At 45.5% G+C, this 17,991-nt stretch overlaps 1 protein-coding gene and 1 pseudogene across 2 annotated transcripts in view; one reads left to right on the forward strand and one right to left on the reverse strand.

Moving 5' to 3' along the window:
* HDGFL2 (HDGF like 2) overlaps positions 1 to 17,991 on the forward strand; it is a 47,287-nt gene that overhangs the window by 4,809 nt on the left and 24,487 nt on the right. The window contains 4 exon segments of the mRNA XM_087951766.1: positions 9,738 to 9,814; positions 9,937 to 10,075; positions 11,343 to 11,546; positions 17,729 to 17,845. Coding sequence (XP_087807892.1) covers positions 9,738 to 9,814; positions 9,937 to 10,075; positions 11,343 to 11,546; positions 17,729 to 17,845 — 537 coding nt within the window.
* Positions 11 to 17,991, reverse strand: part of LOC148133555 (phospholipase A2 inhibitor beta pseudogene) — a 237,474-nt pseudogene continuing 219,493 nt past the window's right edge. Inside the window, exon 3 of the transcript XR_015746800.1 lies at positions 11 to 83. The product of XR_015746800.1 is annotated as a phospholipase A2 inhibitor beta pseudogene, transcript variant X2 (transcript). The remainder of the gene's footprint in view (positions 84 to 17,991) is intronic.

A 17,991-nucleotide genomic window follows, 5' to 3' on the forward strand; every position in this document is an offset into this window, starting at 1 on the left:
ACCAAGGGGAGACATGATAGCAGTCTTCCAGTATTTGAGGGGCTGCCCCAAAGAAGAGGGAGTCAAGCTATCCTCCAAAGCCCCTGAAAGCAGGACAAGAAAAGCAGCAGGTGGAAACTAATCAAGGAGAGAATCAACTTAGAACTAAGGAGAAATTTTCTGTCAGAACAATCAGTAGTACGAAGTTATGAATGCTCGCAACACTGGAAGTTTTTAAAAAGAGGTTGGAGAACCATTTGTCTGAAGTGGTGTAGGGTTTCATGCCTAAACGGGGTTGGACTAGAAGACCTCCAAGGTCCCCTCCAACTCTGCTCTTCTATTTTATTTGCTCTTCTCCAGCTACCCGGCACCACTTTCTGCAGGGATGTTTCAAGTGCTGGGCCAAGTGTTTTTCAAACCCGATGGCTTGAAGATGGGCAGACTTACAATTCCCAGAATTCATTCCCCGGCCAGCCAGCTTTGAGTTTTGAATTGAAACTGGGTTTCAGTTCTGGAAATTGGAAGTCCACCCACCTTCGTGCCCTCAAGGTTGAGAAACACTGTGCCAGTCCTCGACTTGCGACCACGATGGAGCCCAACGCTTCTGTCTGTCAAGGGAGGAATTTGTGAGAGATGAATTTTGCTCCATTTGAACCAACTTTCTCGCCACCGTTGTTCAGCGAATCGCTGCAGCTGATGAGTTAGTAAACCTGGTTGTTAAGTGAATCTGGTTTTCCCCATTTGACTTTGCTTGTCAGAAGGTCGCAAAAAAATAAATATGATCCCAGGATATTGTAACGGTCATAAATAGGAACCAGTTGCCAAGAATCTGAATTTTGATTGCATGATCCACGGGGAAATGCTTCAAAGGCCGTAACTATTAAAAAAACAGTCATAAGTCACATTTCTCATTGCCATTGTAACAGTCACTAAATGAACTGTTGTAAGTCAAGGACTACCCATATCCTTGCAATGCCTTGATGAATATGATGTGATTGCTTTTTTGTACGCTATAACTTTTATTAAGTGTTGTATCTTATGATTCTTGACTCTTGATGAATGTCTCTTTTCTTTTATGGACACTGAGAGCATTTGCACCGAAGACAAATTCCTTGTGTGTCCAATCAGACTTGACCAATAAAGAATTCATTCATTCATTGATATTTTTAGCACTCCTTACAAACCTTTCTGCTCAATCTGATTTTTTTTCCCCTTTCATGATATTAGCCCACAGTTCAGGCTTCCTCTTGGCATTGCTCTTTTTGGGAATGGGCTCTTAGCAATTCTGATTTCACAGATTGACAGATCTGTGAAATCAGATTTTAACAGAGTTGGAAGGGACCTGGTAGGTCATCTAGTCCAACCCCCCGCCCAAGCAGGAGACCCTACACCATTTCTGACAGAGGGCAGTCCAGTCTCTTCTTGAAAGCCCCCACAACTTCAGAGGGCAACTTCTGTTCCACGGATGGACGGTTCTCCCTGTCAGAAAGTTTCTCCTTATTTCCAGGTTGAATCTCTCTCCTGGATCAGTTTCCATCCATTGTTCCTTGTCTGGCCTTCGGGTGCCTTGGGAAATAGCTTGACCCCTTCCCTCCTCTCTTGTGGCAGCCCCTCAAATACTGGATTCTGATCTTGACTAAGTACTTGTTATGGCATATTCCTCCCCCCCTTTTTCTTCCCTCCCCCTTTTCAGGACCTCCTTTTAATGTATACTTCAGATAATCTTCCTTAGAAATTCCCACCTGTCCAGAGTGTCTATCAACTTCTTTTTTTGTGCTGTGGATTTATTTTGGGGGTGTTTAAGGCTGCCCAAAATTAGACTCCGATAAAGGAAAATATGTGTGTATCTCAGAGCTGAAGTGAGGCCCTGAGCTTGGTTGTCTTCTGGCAGAAGTTTCATTATCCAAAACCAGGTAACGTGATGGTTAACAATGTGATATGCGGCATGGATGATGTAACCTAGTTGGATAATGAAACGTTTTCTGCCAGAAAACCACTAAGCTCACAGAGGACCAAGGACTTGGCTGTACAGCCAGTCCTCGACTTACAACAGTTCATTTCCTGACCAAAGTTACAACCACCCTGACAAAAGGGACTGACGACAATGTTTCATAGTTATGACCTTTGTAACGTGGGATCAAAGTTCAGACGCTTTTGGCCACTGGCTCATACTTAGGACCGTTGCCGTGTCCCCAAGGTCTCGGGATCTCCTTTTGCGACCTACTGACAAGTCAAGGGGGAAGCCAGATCCACTTAAAGACGGTGTGCCTGACTTAACAACTTCAGCCATTCACGGAATAATTGTGGCAGGAAAGGCTGTACAATGAGGCAAAACTCAACCAATTTCTCCACAACAGACATTTAGGGCTCAGTTCTGGTCGTAAGACAAGGACTACCTGAATAGACTTCAAACTGCTTGTCCCTTATTATCATTGCTGTGAATTTATTTAAAAGGTCACTTTTGAGGGGTTTTTCTTTTTTTTTATAATCTTCTATTATATAATATAATTATAATAATATAATATAATATAATATAATATAATATAATATAATATAATATAATATAATATAATATAATATAATATAATATAATATAATATAATATAATATAATATAATATAATATAATATAATATAATATAATATAATATAATATAATATAATATAATATAATAATATAATATAATATAATATAATATAATATAATATAATATAATATAATAATATAATATAATATAATATAATATAATAATATAATAAATATATATAATATAATATAATATAATATAATATAATATAATATAATATAATATAATAATATAATATAATAATATAATATAATATAATATAATATAATATAATATAATATAATAATATATTAATATAATATATAATATATTATATTATATTATATTATATTATTATATTATATTATTATATTATAATATAATATAATATAATATAATATAATAATATAATATAATATAATATAATATAATATAATAATATAATATAATATAATAATATAATATAATATAATATAATAATATAATATAATATAATAATATAATATAATATAATATAATATAATATAATATAATAATATTATAATATAATATAATAATATAATATAATTAATATAATATAATAATTAATACAATATAATATAATATAATATAATATAATATAATATAATATAATATAATATAATATAATATAATATAATATATAATATAATAAATATAATATAATATAGAAAAGCGAAATACCATTCACACATCATTACAAAATCTCCAGAACTGTAAAGCCTACAAACTTGACATTTGGCACGTCTGTTCCTCTTGGCTTCTAGGTGCTCGCTAAGAAAGGATTTTTTGAAAGGACCATAAGAACATTTAGAGTATTTCCTATATTATGGTTACTAACACGCTCCGATGCTAAGGAGTTCTACTCCCCCTCCCCACCTAAAAAACATTTGTTCCAAATGCAAAACACGAGCAGAGGAGAGGAGGTTCAGTTTCAGTTTCACAGCACCAAGCAGCTTTAGTACAGAACAGTTGAGCTAAGCCACGCCCAGGCTCCTTGCTGTCTCCTTGCTCGCACAGCAAATACTGTTCACTTTCCAAACAGCCCTCAACTCTCTCACACACTGACAGGAGGCTAGCGAGATGAATACCGATGGATGCTGGTAGGCAGAGGCAGAATTCCCCCTTATTTTCCTCCCAAAAAACTGGCCGATCAGATAGTTTCATAGCGAAGCACGGGTATCCAGCTAGTTCAGAATATTTATTAGGCTTTGTTCAATTCTGACTTCCCTTAAAATCCAGAACTCTGGCGTTGCTATGTTGGGAGGGTTTTTTAAACTACAGGCCCCATTTGTCAGTTACGACTTGACGATCTTGAGTTGTTGTTTTTTGGGACAGCCCTGTCTGATGGGTGAACGCAGGATGGGGACCTTTTCCCTTCAGTCAAAAATCGGGAGTGATTTCTGAAGCACCAGCCATGCACGTTTTGGGCAATGTCCCCGTCTTCAAATTTGAAACTTTTCCAGCTTTTTTGTGTTTTTAGGAGGCGGGGAATTTGGGCGGGTAGGGAGGCATTTTTTTGGGATTTATCATGTGTGTGTGTGTGCATGTTGAGTCTGGTCTCTGGGTCTTATGTGAATTTCGTTGTACGTACACTGTGTATATCCGTACAATGACAATAAAAAATCCAGTTCAGTTTTAAGGCAGGCAACTCTTGAATTCTGAGTCAGATTTTTGGAAGCGTTTCGACTTCGGATCAACCCAAACTGAGAGCAACGCATGAGAAAAGAAGGATTGGGGTGAATGACAGAGGAATGACAAGAGTTGGAAGAGACCTTGGAGGTCTTCTAGTCCAACCCCCTCCTCAAGTGGGATACCCCATCCCATTTCAGACAAATGGTCGTCCAATCTCTTTTTAAAAACTTCCGGCGTTGGAGCATTTTACAGCTTCTGGAGGCAAGTTTTCCCAGTGATTAATTGTTCTAACTCTCAGGAAATTCCTCCTTAGTTCTAGGTTGCTTTTCTCCCTGACGAGTGTCCATCTATTGCTTTTTCCCCCTGTTTTTAGGTGTTTTGAAGAATAGTTTAACCCCCTCTTCTTTGTGGCAGCCCCTGAAATATTGAAACACGGCTATCATGTCACCCCTAATCCTTCTTTTCATTCAACTAGTTCAGGGGTGTCCAACCTTGGCAACTTTAAGACTTGTGGACTTCAACTCCCAGAATTCCTCAGCCAGCTATGCTGGCTGAGGAATTCTGGGAGTTGAAGTCCACAAGTCTTAAAGTTGCCAAGGTTGGACACCCTGAACTAGATCGACACAATTCCAGCAACCGTTCTTTGTATGTTTTAGCCTCCAGTCCTCTAATCCTCTTGGTTGCTCTTCTCTGTACCCTTTCTAAAGTCTCAACATCTTTTTTTGACATTGTGGAGACCAAAACCAGATGCAGAATTCCAAGTGTGGCCTAACCAAGGCCTTATAAAGTGATATTAACACTTCTCGTGATCTTGATTCTATCCCTCTGTTGATGCAGCCTAGGATTGCGTTGGCTTTTTCGGAAGCTGCTGTTTTAGTCCGCTGCGGAGCGGGCAGCGGAGTTGGACAGCGGGGAGGAGCATGGGCCAGTCCTAGAGTCTAGGGAGGACTCAGATGAGGGATCTGCGTCCGACACAGGGATGAGGCCCAGGGCCATTGGAAACGTATGTGCCGACTCCGGAGCCTCCGGAGTCTGGCAGCAGCGAGGCAGAGGAACAAGGGGAGCCTGTTCCCAGTGCGCGCTTGCGCAGAGCTGCCAGAAGGCAAGAACAGTTGAGACAAAAGGGGCAACTCGGGATTAAGGCTGGGAGGTGATTGGCCTCTCCCATAAGACATAAAGGAGGAGCAAAGGGACAGGAGCCTTTGCAGGAAGCAACTTTCTTCATTCGGGTCGGTTTAAAGTCTGAAGCTCCGTGTTGACTTCTGCTCCATATTGGCCCCTCCCATAAGACATAAAGGAGGAGCAAAGGGACAGGAGCCTTTGCAGGAAGCAACTTTCTTCATTCGGGTCGCTTTAAAGTCTGAAGCTCCGTGTTGACTTCTGCTCCATATTGGCCCCTCCCATAAGACATAAAGGAGGAGCAAAGGGACAGGAGCCTTTGCAGGAAGCAACTTTCTTCATTCGGTCGCTTTAAAGTCTGAAGCTCCGTGTTGACTTGTGCTCCATATGGCCTTGTGTACAGCTAATCGGCAATTGAACCATTCAGGGAGATAAAGGTGGGTGCTGATCAGCCTTATCCCGAAGGACTGTGGCAGACTTCTGTTGGACTCTTCACAAACTTGTTTGGGACTCATTACGGGCTGTGAACACATAGAATTCACAGCCACTGAAATACAAACCGAAAGGATCTTGGGAACAGCGTGCGCTTGTTACTGTCCGAGGAAGCCTTGGTCGGAACAGCTGCTGCACACGGCTGGCTCATATTTAAATGATTTTCCACTAGGACTCCCAAGTTCCCTCTCACAGTGACTACAACACTATTGAGCCAGGTACCACCTATGCCCGTGATGGCGAACCTATTCTGCCAGCATGCAAGCCGTTGCCCCGGAACACAGCCGCCGCGCATGCCTCCCACCAGCCCCAGCCGATCGTTGGGTATCTGCCGCTCTGTTTGCAGGCTAAATTTACATTGCCGCGGGGCGGGGCGGGCGCATGTTCCTTGAGGGGCTGCCCCAAAAGAAGAGGAAGGGGTCAATCTATTCTCCAAAGCCCCTGAGGGCAGGACAAGAAGCAACGGATGAAAACACCTCAAGGAGAGAGAAGCAACCTGGAACCAAGGAGGGAAAAAAAAGGGACAGATTTTCACACTTAACGGCCATTGTAGCATTCCTGTGGTCACATGATCAAGAGCCACTTAGCAAGTGACTCCTATGATGGTTGCAGCGTCCCTGGGCCACGTGGGGATCCATTTTGCAACCTTCTGGCAAGCAGGGTCAATGGGGGAAGGCCAGATTCACTTTACAACCGCGTTGCTCACTTAAGGGATTCATTGAACAACCATGACCCCCAAAATGGTCCTACAGTCAGGCGCAACTCACTGAATGGCTGCTTTGCTTAGCAACCAAGATTCTGGTCCCGATTGCGGTCGTAAGTTGAGGACTGCCTGTCGTTAGGCTTGGAGAAGACCTTTCTCCTCCATCGAGTCTAAGTGCCATTCTTGCAAACTTTGCACGCTTGCTTTTAAATTGCCTTGGAAATTGGCACGCAGTTATGGCCGAGATCTCCAAACTTGGCAACTTGAAGACTTGTGGACTTCCAACTCCCAGAATTTTCCTGGCTGGAGAATTCTGGGAGTTGAAGTCCACAAGTCTTAAAAGTTGCCAAGTTCGGGGACTCCTGAGTTATATGGTATCCGCAGTTGCTGTTTTCTCAGGGAATTGGGAAAGGTGGCCCCGTTTCCCCCCGGGGAGGGGATTCACAAATCCCAGCCACCAGTTCTCTGCCTGGTTGCTGGGTGGGCGTGGCCATGGTGGGCGTGGCCTACCAGAACTTCCAGGAGGGGCCGTTTTTCATCTTCCCCAGAGTCCGGAGGCTTCCCTCGGGCCTCTGGGAGGACCAAAACGGCCTCCCCCAAGCGCCGGAGGCTCTCCGAAAGCCGGAAACAGGCCTGTTTCTGCACTTCGGAAACTTCCAGAAGGCCCATTTTCTGCCCTCCCGGAGCCTCCCTCCAGACTGCGCTTACCTGCATCCCAAATAGGCTGCATGGAGACGCCTGGGAGGGGAGGGGCAGGGTGGGCGGGGCCAGCCAGTCGGCTCAACTACCAATTCGGCGAACCAGATACAAATTGAACATCTGGTTCATCCAAACCGGTCCAAACCCGCTGAATCTCACCCCTGCTCGTTCCTACATTTGATCATTCACTTGCATAAACTAAACAGTGCAACGGGAGCTATGGAATTATTCCTTTGTATTCCTGCCCTGGCAAGGCTGCTCTTAATCCGTGCATCCTGTAAAGAAACTGTTAGGAATAACATAGGTTACCTAACGTAGTTTGGGTAAAATAATATATATAGACTATGATAGTGAGTTTAAGTGTGTGTCCCTTTAACTGCAAAGCATGTAATTTTGGGTGCGGCTGTAAATCGCCATAAGAGGGAGCAAGAGAACTTGATTGATTGCTGGTTTACTGGATTGCTTGCTGACGATGATGGTTTGATAACTGCGTGTTCTTTGCTGTTGCTGAAGGAAGAAAAGAGGTTTGACTTCTTCATATCTCTACTACGAAGAGATATATTACTAGACTGATATTTGTAAGTTTAATGACCTCTTTTTTGACACTGGACTTTGCAACTGATTAATCCCCGGACGGACTGAACTAGTGTATGATATATGGACTGTTTGACTATGCTAAAAACTATTACTGGAATAAACTATTTAACTAGCACAGTGTATCTGTTTTACTGAGTGTAAGCTACAAAAACGTTTGTCTCACATATTTGCCTGCCTGCCTGACTGCCGTGCACATTCTGCTAGGGTGTATATCCCTAACAGAAACCCATTTTGGCGTTAGCGATTCCAGTCTTGGAGAATTGTAGGTTCTGTTTGTATAACTGGATACAGGAACCGCGGTCAGACGTGACTCATCCCAAAGAAGGTTTATTTCTAAGGCAGAGTTCCCCAACTTTTCCGGGTTGGCGGCCCAGAGTGGGGGGGGAGGGGTAAGAGGAGTTGGTTGTGTGGGAGGGGCAGGCACGTGTGCGAGCACCCGTTGCACGAGTGCGGCCAAGAGTGCTCACGACGCTTGTGCGAATGGGACTGTGCGCACACCAGTTGCCCCATTGGTGCAGCCCAGTTGTGACTAGGTCGCAGACAGGTAGTCGCCTGCAGCCCAAAGGTTGGGACTCCTGTTTGAAGACCAAATTCTTTGCTCAGTTCTGGGCACCCTATTTTAACAGGAATTTATCTTATCTATCGTGCCCCTGTTGGAATCTGACTCCAAGGGAGAGATGGAACAGCGGACAGGGAATGGGAGTGTGGCTCTGGTGGCTGTGGAAGAAACTGGGGAAGGGCACAGGCCGGCTGGGCATTCAGAGGAAGACCCAGGCCCACCCCCTCTTCATCCTAGGGCATGCAGGGAGGAACGGAGAAGGGAGCAACGTGAGTGGCGTGGCCTACGGGGGGAGGAAGGGGCCCTGATCCCCTTCATGGGCTGCAGCTGGGAGGGCTGGTTAAAAGGACAAACTGCATGGCAAAAGTGCTGGAGGAAGCAAAGTGTGCATTCTTTTTTTTTTTTTGGAAAACAATTTTATTGGTTTTTAAAGACAAAAACAAACAAAACATAAAAACATCCAGCTTTCTTTCATAAATATACAAGCAGTGTGTCGGTTGGTTTACCAATTTTTTGTGCATCCATTTCGTAGTCTCAATTACAGTTACATTGCATAATAACTCATATTATCAATCAAAGATTAAGTACCCTAGTATCACTATTAACAATCACTTGACTATAATTTTATTCATTCATACTTTGCGAGATAACTACAGTTTACTTAATTTATTTTATAACAATTCATATAATCCTACCAAATCTATCCTAAAAACATTTTATAAATACGATATCAAAAAAAGAAAGCGTGCATTCTTGTCAGAGCTTATCTGTGTTTTGGCTTCCTCCCAACTGTGGTTGCTGCGTTATCTGGTAGAAGTCTGCAATTAATCACCCTTGCCTGCCGTAGTAATTCCTTCAGTGTGGTGTGTTGGGTTTTTTATTTCTAATTATCTTTACTTTGGGTTCGGACTGCATTTGCTCCCTCCGTAAACTGTTTTCTTTAAGAGTTTGATCTCCTGCTGAGGAGAATTGGACATTGGGGCCAAGTTGGAGGCATTAAAGGGACTTTTTTCCCCCCATTTTTGTGACTTGGTTATTTTTGTGTCATGCCCCGGGACATCTCATTGTCTTTCTGTCTCAACATCTCTTTTATATGATGGCGACCGTAACTGGATGCAGTATTCCAAGTGTGGTCAGAAGCCAGCTGAGAAGGTCATCAGAGTTTCCGGTCCCAATTATGGTTGTGAAGCAAGGACTTACCTGCATAGTGTCCATTTCCCGTTTCAGCTCTCATGCAGATACAGAACCGGTGTGATTCTTGTGTGACACCATTAGCCATGATGCTGGGCTGGTTCCTGCTTGAATTTCGGCCGGTCTTTCATTTCCCCCCTCCAATTGTTATTGACTTTTTCTCTCTCTCTTCTTTCCAGATTGACGACATCATTGATGGGGCCGTGAAGCCTCCCCCCAACAAGTACCCTATATTCTTTTTCGGAACCCACGAGACGTAAGTTTGCCAACTTTGGGAGGTTCTGTTGGGTGCGTCGGCGGCCTAAGCCGTGTGGGATATACCGTCCCTTTCTCTCCAAACCCTTCCGTTTCTTCTTTGCTCTTGTGCATATCCCGCAGGGCGTTTTTGGGCCCCAAGGACCTCTTCCCTTATGAGAAGTACAAGGACAAATACGGGAAGCCCAACAAACGGAAAGGCTTCAATGAAGGATTGTGGGAAATCCAGAACAACCCTCACGCCAGCTACAGTGCGCCTCCGGTGAGTCGGACGTGATGCGTTTTGAGGCCCCTCCGTTTTGACCTCAGGTGGCCTGTTTTTGCAGCAGGGTCTGTATAGCAAAGGGCTGGACTGTGGGACATTCTGGCTGGGGAATTCTGGGAGTTGAAGTCCAAACAGAATTCTGGGAGTTGAAGGGAACTTCCTAGCCAGGGAATTCTGGGAGTTGAAGTCCAAACATCCCAGGTACAGAATTCTGGGAGTTGAAGGAACTTCCTAGCCAGGGAATTCTGGGAGTTGAAGGGAACTTCCTAGCCAGGGAATTCTGGGAGTTGAAGTCCAAACATCCCAGGTACAGAATTCTGGGAGTTGAAGGGAACTTCCTAGCCAAGGAATTCTGGGAGTTGAAGGGAACTTCCTAGCCAGGGAATTCTGGGAGTTGAAGTCCAAACATCCCAGGTACAGAATTCTGGGAGTTGAAGGGAACTTCCTAGCCAGGGAATTCTGGGAGTTGAAGTCCAAACATCCCAGGTACAGAATTCTGGGAGTTGAAGGGAACTTCCTAGCCAAGGAATTCTGGGAGTTGAAGGAACTTCCTAGCCAAGGAATTCTGGGAGTTGAAGTCCAAACATCCCAGGTACAGAATTCTGGGAGTTGAAGGAACTTCCTAGCCAAGGAATTCTGGGAGTTGAAGGAACTTCCTAGCCAGGGAATTCTGGGAGTTGAAGTCCAAACATCCCAGGTACAGAATTCTGGGAGTTGAAGGAACTTCCTAGCCAGGGAATTCTGGGAGTTGAAGGAACTTCCTAGCCAGGAACTCTGGGAGTTGAAGTCCAAACATCCCAGGTACAGAATTCTGGGAGTTGAAGGGAACTTCCTAGCCAAGGAATTCTGGGAGTTGAAGGGAACTTCCTAGCCAGGGAATTCTGGGAGTTGAAGGGAACTTCCTAGCCAGGGAATTCTGGGAGTTGAAGGGAACTTCCTCAGGGAATTCTGGGAGTTGAAGTCCAAACATCCCAGGTACAGAATTCTGGGAGTTGAAGGGAACTTCCTAGCCAAGGAATTCCGGGAGTTGAAGGTCACACATGCTGGTTGAGGAATTCTAGGAGTAGATGTCCCACACACTTTGAACTTGCCAGGTGTGAAAAACATTCCACAACACTTCCAGCTGCTGTCATGAATCTACTTCTCCTTTGCCAGGATCTGGACTCTGAATTCCTCCTTTGAGATGTCCAGAAGCCTCCCGTTGCTACTTTTCCGGTCACTAACTCTCCTTTTTGTCCCTTTCTCTCCTCCCTTACCCTTATAGCCACCGAGCTCCTCCGACAGCGAAGTTGGAGACATCGACCCCGTCGGAGGGGGCGGAGGAGGAAGCGACGTCCCTGGAGAGGAAGGCCCGACCCCAACCGCAGGTGCCGGTGGAGCAGGGATGACGGTGGAGAAGGCGGAGAGCGAAGAGTCGGACAAAGGAAGCGATCACAGCAGCGTGAAAAGGAAATCGTTAGCCGCGAAAGTGAGCCATTTTCCCGATGGTGCCGATTGGGAGCATCAGCACCATTGATGGTTTTTTTTACATCTTGACCCCAGGCCAAACCTGAGTTGGGGTTGAGAACTTGGGAGCTAGTACGGTCTGGATGGGGATGAACAAAGAGCTGGTAGTCCTCGGCTTACGACCATTGGAAACGGCGCTGGAAAAAAAAAAAGCGATTTACAGCCTCACACTTGACGACCGTCGCGGTGTATCCCGCGGTCACGGGATCAAAATCCGGCATCCCTCGTGGACTTGTAAACCATTGTAACATCCTGAGGTCACACGATCGCTCTTTGCAACTTTTCCCAGCCACCTTCGAAGAAAAAGCTTAAAGTCAGTGGGAGGAAACGGGGGTTTTGTTTCCAAACCGTGCGATTCGCTTGAACAACCACAACGAAAAAGGCCGTCAAATTGCGAGCGACTCACTTCACATCGCTTAGCGATGCCAATTGCGGTCGTAAGTTGAGGACTAACTTGCAGCTCGGTGTATTTAAAACCTTCCAAATTCAGAGAAGGTCCGTTTTGAATTCTAAAGGGAGGGGCCATGCTTCCCCAATGAGTATGAAAATGAATTCATAATTTTTTTTTGTCGGGGGCTGGACTTGTATTAGGCCTTTGCTCATCTCCACCCCGGAAGCAGGCATCTTGCTTGCTGTCCCTCCTTGGTCATCTCTTGGATAGACTGCTGTCCATGGGACGGCCCTAGCTGGAAGCTTCAGTTGGTCCAGGAGGTCGGTATTAGGCAGTTATGGGTGCCAGTTGGTTCACCCATGTAATTCTTACTGTTCATTTGCTTTGTTTTGTCAAGCAAAAATGACCATTTCAAATGAGCAAGATGGGAAAAAAAAGTGTTAAAGGAGAATATTGGTAGCTCAGGGTTGACAGGAGGGGTCCTTGGTGCTGTCTGAGCTTTCTTGTATCCTTGCAGACGTTTCAAGACCCAACTGGGTAACATCATCAGTACTAGTAAGGAGTGCTGTTTTCTCTCAGTTTATATTCTGGCATCTTGCCTGCCTCTGTGGGTTGGGACAGTCTTGGATGTTCTTTGGTTGGGCTGTTTATTGATGGCTCTTTGGCAGTTTCTTGATGTAAGTTGATGTAACTTGACTGTAAGTTAGAGTAGAATAGAATTTTTTATTGGCCAAATGTGATTGGACACCCAAGGAATTTGTCTTGGTGCAAATGCTCTCAGTGTACATAAAAGAAAAGGTACATTCATCAAGAGTCAAGAATCATCAGGTACAACACTTAATAACAGTCATAGGGTACAATAAGCCATCAAATCATACTAGGAAACAGTCAATATAGATTGTAAGGATACAAGCGACAAAGTTACAGTCATCCAGTCACAAGTGGGAGGGGATGGGTGATAAGGAGCGATGAAAAGATTAATAGTAATGCAGATTTTGTAAATAGTTGGATAGTGTTGAGGGAATTATTTGTTTAGCAGAGTGATGGCATTTGAGAAAAAAAAAACTGTCCTTGTGTCTAGTTGTTCTGGTGTGCAGGGTTCTACAGCAGTGGTTGCCAACCAGTGGGCTGGGGACCACTGGTGGTCAGTGAGAAAATTTTGGTGGTCCGCAGAGAAATGTTCTCCCCAAAGCAATTAATCCAGGCTGCGCGGGAACACAAGGCTTGCATTGCGAGCAGCACAAGGTAGTGAGGGGAGGGGGGAAAAGGTGGAGTGGGGGAACTTGCCCCACTCACCCCACACACCTGGCCTGGCCACCGGGCTGCTTTTTTCCACTACTTTCTTCTTCTACTTTTGGCTGCACGCAAGGAAAGCAGCCAAAGTTTTTCTTCCTCTCCCCCAAACTCCACCAGAAATGAGTCTTTCGGACCCTGCAAGGCCTCCTGCTCCAAGAGGCTGCGCCGGTACGACAAGTCTCACAAAGATTCATTTCTGGCGGAGTTTGGAGGAGAGAAAGAGAGACTTCTGCTGCTTCTGCTGTTTTCCTTGCATGAAGCCAAAAGTCTCTCTCTCTCCCTGAGAACAGAGCTGGAGACGGTATTCTGCGATCCCAAATAAAGATCGATCAGTAGGAAAACGGGGCGGGGAATTTTCCTGCAGACTTTTTGGGGGATTTTCCCAGGAAAATCCCACAATCCTGGTCCACGAGATTTAAAATGGTGAGTTTGGTGGTCCCTGAGGTCCAAAAGGTTGGCGACCCCAGCTCTCCAGCATCATTTTGAGAGGAGGAGTTGAAACCGTTTATGTCCGGGATGCGAGGAGTTAAATCTCTGCTGATCTGCATGCCAATTACTGGTGGAGAAATGCTGGAGTCTTTTTATGTGCTTTTTGGCTGGTCGATTGTCTCTCTTGCGTAGTCTATAGACGTTAACGTCTACGTGTCCGTTGATGGCTGATTCGTCAGAGTGCGAGGCCTGTAGAAATCCCCCTGGCGTTTTTGGGGACTTGGCCTGGTCTTAGATCAGGGTGTCCAACCTTGGCAACTTTAAGACTTGTGGACTTCAACTCCCAGAATTCCTCAGCCAGCTTTGCTGGCTGAGGAATCTGGGAGTTGAAGTCCACAAGTCTTAAAGTTGCCAAGGTTGGACACCCCTGTCTTAGATAGTCACATTTTCCAATCAAAATTATGGTTAAATCTGTGTTATCGATTGTAAAATGAAAAGGTTTGTCCTGCCTTCTGACCGCCCGTTGGTGTTCACAGATGCCTTCTGCTTGCTTGTCCTACAGAGTGACCGTTGCAATCCTTAACATTGTTGTAGGTGACTCCTTTTTTAAAAAAAAATAAAAATTCTGGGGTTGCTGGATCTTTTGGTCTGCCTGGGATGTCGGCTAGCGTGCTAGGCCAATTCCGCTTGATCGTGGTAGTCTATTTGTGGTTTCTGAGTTATTCTAGATGTTGGGCAGTGTGTAATTCTATTTAGGGCTTGTGTTGGTTGCGCTCTATTGGGTTGAGTGACATAGGCACATTAATGCACTTACGCACCAGTGGTAGGATTCAATTTTATTTTATTTTTTTACTGCCGGTTCTGTGTGCGTGGCTTTTGCTTGGTGGGCACGGCAGAGGAAGGTTATTACTGCAAAATCCCCCTTCCCTCCCCACCTTACTAACCTGCTTTCCAGCTCCGTTCTCCTGGGCAGGGCAACCAAAGGAGACCCAGCCGATCAGCTGGGACTCAATGGGAGGCAGAGAAGAGATGGGGGCGGGGCCAGTCAGAGGTGGGATTGGCCGGTTCTCCCAACTGCTCCAAATTTACACCAGCAGTTCTCCAGAACCAATCAGAACCTGCTGAATATCACCTCTGTTACGTACGCACCCCCTCCCCCCCTTAAATATGGGGGTGAGGCCCAGAAAAGTGAAATTAGAATGAAAACCATGGAAGTTAGTAGTTGAGACCACTGAAAACCTGGTAAGGATACTCCAGAGTTGAACAATTCTGTTACAACAATAGTAATTTTTTACCATCAAGTTTAAAGCTTGCTTGAGTGGCGCAGTGGCCTAGAGTGGGAGCCAATCGGGAGGCTGTGAGTTCAATCCTAGGTAGAGGCAGATATTTCTCTCTCTCTGGGCACAATGAGAATATATCTGCCGAACAAAACTCCGCATTGGTGACAGGTAGGGCATCCGGCCAGTAAACACTCAGCTCCATTCAATTGCCCAGACTATTGGGGTCATTTAAAGAAGAAGGAAGAAGAAGTTTAAAGCTGCTTAATTCTGCTGCTTGGAGAACCACACAGTTTGCCCCTGGGTGCAATTCGAGATGCCGGTTTATCACCTCGAATGCCCTGTTCGGTTCACCTCCTGGGCCTTTGCGGGGAATTCCTCCTCCCAGAGGATTTTGCTCATCTGTTAACATTTGGAAAAATGAGATTTCTTTGACCCACGGAAGCCTCCTCGTCTCCAGGCCCAAGTGAGGCCTCCCCGGTTGCCGAATGGCCTTTTCTGGAATACCTTCCCCTGGAGATTGGCTCAGCCCCATGGTCCCTGGGTTTTCTAAAACACCCAGCCTCTTGGCTTTGGGGCTTTGCAATGCCTTTTTTTTTTTTTATCCTCCCGTGGTGGGAATATTTGTTTGGGACCGTCCCCAGGGGGAGGATTTTAATTATGCCTTTCTGACGCACTTCGCCTCCAGCTGGTTCCTCCACGCAAAGTAAGTACGCCACGCAGAATCCATCCTGATTTGACTGGCGTATGCAGGTAGACCTCGACTTAACGACTGTTCGTTTAGCGGCTGTTCAAGTTCTAGCGCCACCGGGGGAAGCGTCTGAGGGCCGTTTCTCACACTTACGACCGTTGCCACCTCCCCACGGTCACGGGATTGAAATTCGGACGCTTGGCAACCGACTCGCCTTTAGGACGGTCGCAGTGTCCTGAGGCCACGTGAGATCCGCTTTTGAGACTTTCCGACAAGCAAAGTCTACGGGGAAGCCAGGTGTCGCGCCCAAAATGGACATATGGGTAGCCATTTTATTTAGCCTTTTTATATATTCCTTTTCTTTCTTTCTCTGTGCTGGTTATGGTGGGGGGGGGGGAGAAGGGTTTTGGGCTTGCCGCATTCCTACAGTGGGAGGAGCAGAGATACAGTTGTTTAGGCTAGGTGGGTTCTTCTTCCCGTGGGAACAAACGCTGACCCTACTGAGACCTGGAGGTGGAGGTTGATGACGCCAGGCAAACGTTGATTTCCTTCTATTGGGGAACGTGACTTTTGGGGGGCTGTTTCTAACTTCCAAGGTTATGTGGGGTAATTCCGGGTGGTGTCAGATCCGGAACTACCGCAGACTTTGCCAGTTTGATGCTTTCCGAAATAAAAGAAATAGTTTTGGAAGGCGGACTTTGCTCTTTTCTTTTTTTTAAAGTGGATTTCATTGCTTGGAAACCTGACACCAGGTTCCCTTAACCAACCGTGTTGCTCACTTTAACAACGGCAGGGATTCTGTGGCAGAAAGGTCATACAGCGGGGCAAAACTCACTTAACGTCTCTCTGGCTTAGCCATGGAAATTTTGCGCTCCATTGCAGTCGTAAGTTGAGGACTACCCAATATAGCCAAATAATTGGCCTTTCTGTCTCGGGCTCTGCTCAGAGTAGAAGGCCCAGCTGGTACGAACACAATTGAGCCCAACGTTTATGTTATTTTACGTTTGTGCTATTTTATCTTAGGAAAATTTATGCTGAGAGAGAAATTTGTGAAGTGAGTTTTGCCCCCATTTTCTGACCTCGGCCGTTAAGTGAATCACTGCAGCTTTTAAGTTACTAACACGGTCATTAATCTGGTTTCCCCCTTGATTTTCCTGATCAGAAGGTTGCAAAAAGGGATCACGTGACCCCAGGACTCCAAAACCGTCGTGAATATGAGTCAGTTGTTTTAAGCATCCAAATGTGTAAATCACGGGGATGCTGCAATGGTCATAAGTGTGAAAAACGGTCATAAGTCGCTTTTTTTGGTGTCGTCGTAACTTCGACTGGTGACTAAAATGAACTGTTGTAAGTTGAGGATTACCTGTATTTGTGTGTGTGTGTGTATTTTGAGAGCAACTCTCAGAATTTCATTTTTTAATACGGGCCAGTCATCATCATCCTCTTTTAACCACCCCATAATTTCTTTGCGGGGCGGAGTCTGGCCAACTGAATGGAGGTGGCAAAGTTCTTACTGGCCAGATGCCTTTCCTGTCGCCAATGCAGAGTTTTGTTCAGCAGATAAATTCTCCTTGTGCCCGGAAAGAGAGATATCCGCCTCTACCTAAGGATCAAAATCACAGCCTCCTAATTGTTGAGGTGAAGGCGTCGGCTCGAGGCCACCGTACCGTTCTTTCATGTGCGGCCAGTGTGTTCACAGAAAAAAAAAGTGACAATCAAGGTTATCTAATAAATAAAGGAAATGCATCCCTTAGGCCAGTGATCCCCAACCTTTCTTATGCTGCGGCCCGGTATCCCCAACCTTTTTTATGGCGCGGCCCGGTACCGGCATTAGCTGGGCGCCGCCATCTTTTTGATGAAAAAGTGCTTCCGGTGAGCTTTCTACCGGAAAAGCTCACCGGAGCACTTTTTCATCAAAAAGTTAGGCGCCCAGCAAACCAGCGGCCCGGTAGGACTTGTTCCACGGACCGGCACCGGTCTGCGGACCGGTGGTTGGGGACCCCTGCCTTAGGCCGTCTCTGATGCCCCGTCTGATTTTATTCCCCCCTCTCCTGTTCTAGATGCCGGTCGCGAAACGACCCAGGAAATCTTCAAGTGACCTTGAGCAAGCCAGCCCGTCTGCTACGGAGGAGGAAAACTCGGAAAGCTCTTCTGAATCGGAGAAATACAGTGACCAGGTCGGGTTTGTGTGGGTAGAAGGTATTTACGTCTGACCTGCGGAGTTATTTTAGTGAGGGTGGAGCCGTAGCAATAGCCCTTAAGGCACTTACATACCGCTGTATAGCGCTTGGCGGCCCTCTCTAAGCGGTTTGCGGAGTCAGCC

The sequence above is a fragment of the Notechis scutatus genome, chromosome 1 (genome assembly GCF_049901735.1).
Source record: "Notechis scutatus isolate UNSWTSFEM ecotype Mainland chromosome 1, rNotScu1.2, whole genome shotgun sequence".
In the NCBI taxonomy this organism is placed as follows: Eukaryota; Metazoa; Chordata; class Lepidosauria; order Squamata; family Elapidae; genus Notechis; species Notechis scutatus.